The 5,472-nt window shown below is 36.4% G+C and overlaps 1 protein-coding gene across 2 annotated transcripts in view; it reads right to left on the reverse strand.

Moving 5' to 3' along the window:
* Nucleotides 1–1,330: 1,330 nt before the first annotated feature.
* ACYP2 (acylphosphatase 2, muscle type) overlaps nucleotides 1,331–5,472 on the reverse strand; it is a 46,187-nt gene continuing 42,045 nt past the window's right edge. For both annotated transcript variants that reach the window (XM_009319608.1, XM_009319609.1), the window contains one exon: nucleotides 1,331–2,289. In XM_009319608.1, the coding sequence (XP_009317883.1) occupies nucleotides 2,175–2,289 (115 nt within the window). In that variant the 3' untranslated portion in view covers nucleotides 1,331–2,174. The remainder of the gene's footprint in view (nucleotides 2,290–5,472) is intronic.

Below are 5,472 nucleotides of genomic sequence, written 5' to 3' on the forward strand. Positions count from 1 at the left end.
AACCAGATATCTGGCCTACAGTATACAGGCCGCAGATTACAAGAATTATATTTGCTTAATGCCATATTAGAAATAACTTTTGCTGAAACACTTCTTGGTTAGGAAAAGCATTCTAAAATCCTTGGTGTAGTGCTCATATCAAGACTTCATATATTTTTCTGCTTTCCAACATGTGAGAGTTACATACAGATTTCTTCATCTTTCAACTTCCTCAAAGTTCTCTACCTGCACATTTTCTCCCAAAAAAGCGAGCACGTTAAATGGCTGCTTCCCCCTCCTCAAGCCTTGCATTTCTAGCGGAGTCGGGGTAAAATTACTGAGTCCTTGTGAGCATCCAGCTCCACCCATGCGAACACATCAAAACAATTTCATCTTTGGCTCCTCTTCCTGTGTATCTAATGTCCCGTTTGTTTTCTGCCTTCCTCTATCATTGTTGCTCAAAATACAAGCAAAGCAACTTGGCTGGAAGTGCCTTTGACTGAGGGGGTATTCTTCTGCCAGGTAGCTGCAAGGAAAATTTAAACTACTTACATTACAGGATACAATTTTCAGAGAGGATGTAACAGCTATTGAGCTACCACTACACTTGAACTTTGCCATTTACCATTTGAGTTGAACAAGAGTTATTGACAATGATTTCAACAAAGGATGCTTGTGTATAATCACAGAAGTCAAGTGCGGTTTGACCTGTAACAATTTATAAATAACTCCTGCAAATTCTAGAAAGGAGATTTTACTGCTTAATGCACAAAGGCCCAGTGAAAATAAGTCTAGTAGTCAGTAGAAATACCTTCCTATGCACACCTTGCTCTGCACAGATGAAAAAAATGCAATGCTTAAATTATGAAGCGCCCTTTCCTGAAATTAAAAAGTGAACCACAAATTTGAGGATGTTGCCTAAACTGATGCTATCTAACCCTTAGATGAGGTACGGACCAGCCAGTGGAAATACCAGCTTAAGTATCCTCATGAAGGGTATCTTAGAGGATACAGCCCAGGCAGACAACAGCAGGCTCAGCCCGCGCTCGCAGCCAACCCGAGGCCACGTGACCACATGACGGCAGTATTACTGCGCTTTATGTATTATATACTTCTCAGGGACTTACAGCTTAAGCCTCCATCATAGCATGATTGCACCAATCTCGATTAACTAAGAGCACTGCCAGATCACGCAGGTGCCTGCTTGGATATATCAGATCTAACCAAAGTCTTCCAGTATGTACTAATCCTGACACAGAAGTACTCCAGAGGTGAGGAGGATATAGGTCTGTTCCAGCCCTGACAGATTCCTTGGTGCCTGTGAAAAGAGCACTATATGAGAATTAGATCCAATACTGCAAAGACTTATCCAATATTTATTGCAAGCACGTAACTCAAGTTTCTCAGGACCTTTCATGTACTTGATATGATGTGCATCATCTTGAATTAGGTTCCAACATACATTCTTAACTAAGGAGCAAATACACATCCATAAGGAAAATAACCGAAATCTTCCATTTTAGTACGAACATCAAAAGCGCAAAAAGATCAAAGCTTCCTTTATAGTCAATATGGATGTAAGCTGTAGGTAGACAAGGAAAAAGCGGTGAGAGGCCACGCATTTCATCATCTTGTTCCAAGACTGATCTGCATTATTGAGAGAATTTTAAGCCAGAGCTGGTTAGATAATCTTAGTTTGACACAACATACATTTATTTTAAATTCCCACTATATCTTAACTAATTATCACAAACAACATGATCTATAATACAGAGCTGTTAGACTAGATTTCTCAGTGTTCCAGTTCTGTAGCTAAGTATTTTTGGTGAGATTACAAACAGTAGAACATAAGTTATTTTGCATCTAAAATATGAATCACAGTGTAAAGATTCAGTTCCATATGGTTATATGTAACAAATCTCACTGTGCACAAATAATCACTGACACTTAACCATTTATCTAGCTTTCAAGATGCAACAGATTAGATCTTGGCATTTTAGATACTAGATATTGACACTTATGGTGTAAAACGTCTAATACAGCAACTAAGAATTCTTACTTTTTGTGAACAAGGACCATTTATATTTATCTCTAGTATAGAAAGCATCCAAGTGCTCTTGCAATATTTTATGGAGGCACAGAAAGTATCATGCAGCAAAAAGTCATAGTTTTGTGCTTAGTCATGTTTTCTTCTATTAGTATCTAGTGCTAAATCCTGAGAAGTCAAGCTTGGAAATCTCCTTTTCATTGGAAAAACTTGTTCGATCTATGCGAGAACTTGGGCTTCCAACTTTACTCAGCCAGGATTTCCTGCAAGAAAAAATAAGAGAGGGTTAGCATATAAAGAACTGCACATGTGGGGTTTATTCTCCTGTCACACCTTCCTTTTTTTTTTGAGAGAAATAAGAAGCAGTCTTTCAATGAGGAAACTATCCCAGATATGTATAGTTCTTTTCTGTCTTCCCTCCCTTTCTCCTTTAAAAGCAAAACAAACTATTTAAAATGTATCACTATTTCAAATAGTATTACACAATATTACATAAAAATACATCTGACAAAAGGCTAAAGCCAATTTACTGTAATGATCCCTTTTAAGTGCTTGTTAATAGCATTAAAATTGCTATACATACCTTTGCAGATTCAATACTATACTTTTAGCAAGGACCTAAAAACCGTTCGTAATTGAAATATATTATGCAAAAAATTCTAACAGCCAGCTTACCCTTTTCTGACAACTAAAAGAAACAGAAACTGAAATGAAAATGATTAAGGTCAAAACCAGCAAAAAGACAAAGCAAACAGAAATAAAAATGGTGTCACAAAGTAATACTAAATTATAATAATAAATACTGAATTTTATACAGGCATTCTTAATTCATAAGTGGCTATTTTGCACTTATTTGTATTACGATCCAATCTCTAATTATGCTGGTGCTTGCCTTCTTCCACAGCACACTAGAAAATAGTATTGAACACAAATTACCATATAGTAATCAAGGTTGGAAGCTGACAGTGCAGTGGCTGCTCCTACATGCACACCCACTATATTCCTATCCTGCAGTAATTTGCTAATTCACAGTAGCAATAAACTATTGTGTGATAAAAGGAGGTGCAAACACACTTGAATGTAAGCAGTGTTGTCTGCTGCACGAGAGGCTTATTTACAAAAAATACTTTTTCAGTATTTTCTGTTGTACTAAACTCAGACATAGGAAAAAAGTATTTTAGTGTACCATATTTAAGGAGAAGTATTTCCACACAAACACTTTTTGTAACTTTAATGATGCATAAACTGGTATAGACACGTGACTGGTTAGTATTAAAAAAATATATCATTATTCATTTAAATTCCAATTTGAAGACCGTAAAAGTTACATCTTATTAACAGTTATGTTAATTAATCCTTTGCAAAATCAGAGCATTATAAAATGCAATGTTCTTGTAGTGAGACTTAATTTTGATGTCTTTATAATGAAAATTGTGCATAGAGATTGCTTATCTTGTTCCAGTAAATAAAACACCTGAGGTATAGAAGTGTTTCTTAGAGACCCTATATGACAAGATGTTTTAGACAATTTCTGACTCAACATAACAGCATAAAATATCTCAAGTGTCTTAGCTGGTTTAAGAGACAGGTCATTTTCTCCAAACTGTGCTACTCCTTCATAAGATTAGTCTCATCAATAGCACAGACAGTTCCAAACCTGTATTCAGGACCTACACAACTAACCTTGTTCTTGAAACTCTACACACAGTCTCTTGACTATGAAGACATATACATCCTTAATACTTTATTAAGAAAGCAGGTTATGTCCTACTACTCATGTATTTTGAAATATAACCCTAGGAGTATGCTTAGTGGATTACAGACCTGCAGAGCCGAAGAGCTCTGTGAGCTCCTTCCTATTTGACCACTAAAATAGAGGCTCTATATGGAAACACTTCCTAGAAAACACAAACCAGATCTGGCTATCTCATGTTCAAAGTGTGACAAGCCCTAATTTAGTATACAGCAATTAAAATTAATAAATATTTGTGAGATGTTTACACATCTTCACACCTCTTGTTCTTTGCTTCATGTCATGAACAACCTCCCTTCTCATCTGTTTTAGATGAAGCCTTTCCAGTAAGAAGTATAACACAGGAATAGGAGTACATGAGCAAAACAAGAGAATCCAACTTTCCACTCTGTGCTGGAGTCCTAAAGGCAGACCCAGTATTTCAACAGAAGGAAAAAAGCCAAGTAATAGATCAGTCCATTTGATTCCATATTATGAAAAATTTGAAAAGCCCCTTGTTTATTTAGCAGGAAAGTCTCTAATATAGTTGGATGTCCTCGAAGGAAAAAAAAAGAACATGTATTTGTAATACTAAATTACTTTAAAAACCTATCTGTAGTATTTTTAGAAGACTAATGCGATATTCACAAGTAAACAGACTTTTTTCCTCTTTTTCTTCTCATTTTAAAGGTGAGCTTGTCCTGGACAAAACCAGAAGAAATATATTCCTTGCCCAGCCTTCACAACTGTACATAAGACCAAAATTCATCCATGGCTGCTTCCAAGTCCCAAGTTCCACTGCATAAAGAAAGTAACTCTGCAAACTTTGCACAGAGCAAGCTTCATTCATTGTCAGCTCCATATACTCTCACAGGAATAAGGATAAAGCACAAATTATGAAAATCCAATTAAAACAAGCCAGCTCCATGGAAACTATAGGATGCATGTATTTTATTCCTTATTTAATGCAGGAGGTAGGGAAGGAAGTGTTACAGAACTGGTCCCTACCTGGGATTTGCATGACTACAGGGGCTCAGTTCTTCATTGAGATACTAATACTTTGCAATAGGACTTTCTTCATTGATCTTCCCTCACTTTCCTCAAGTGACAGACCATTCACTGAACACTACGAAGCAGCACTTTTTTTACAAGCTAAGAAAGCAGGAAATCAGTATTTGCTAGAAGTAGTACAGTTATAGTTGTTTCCTCATTTATCTACAGAGCAGAAAATGTCATCTCCAATATCTCTGGTAAGGGTAGTATTTTTAAAATGGTTTTAACTCTCATTAGTATCTAGATCAATAGACCCAAGTTAGGAAAAGGTTCTGTATCCTCCTCTTGCTTCACTCAGCCTTCTTAATTTTCTTTCACATGTGCCATGAATTTCATATCATCCAATGCATGCAAGAGATTAGCTACAATTACTAGCATTTGGAGTTTTAGCTTGCCATTTATAGCATCCATTTTAAAATTCACTGCTGCTACCCACTTCTCCTCAGTAGTGAAAAAGACATCCTCCACATTGCTTGTCAAATGGGGTAGGTCTGAATCAAACAAGGACTTTCCTTTAAACTAGTCTGCTGCAACAGGACAGTACAGAGCTTACTCTTCAATTTTAAAGGATATATTTCTAAAGCTATGCTGCTTCAACGAGTCCAGAACAAGAGCTAATCTCCAAACAGCCATTTCCTACCATGTTTTACTTCTCGAGTAC

This window comes from Pygoscelis adeliae, unplaced genomic scaffold (genome assembly GCF_000699105.1).
Source record: "Pygoscelis adeliae isolate BGI_AS28 unplaced genomic scaffold, ASM69910v1 Scaffold122, whole genome shotgun sequence".
Taxonomy (NCBI): domain Eukaryota; kingdom Metazoa; phylum Chordata; class Aves; order Sphenisciformes; family Spheniscidae; genus Pygoscelis; species Pygoscelis adeliae.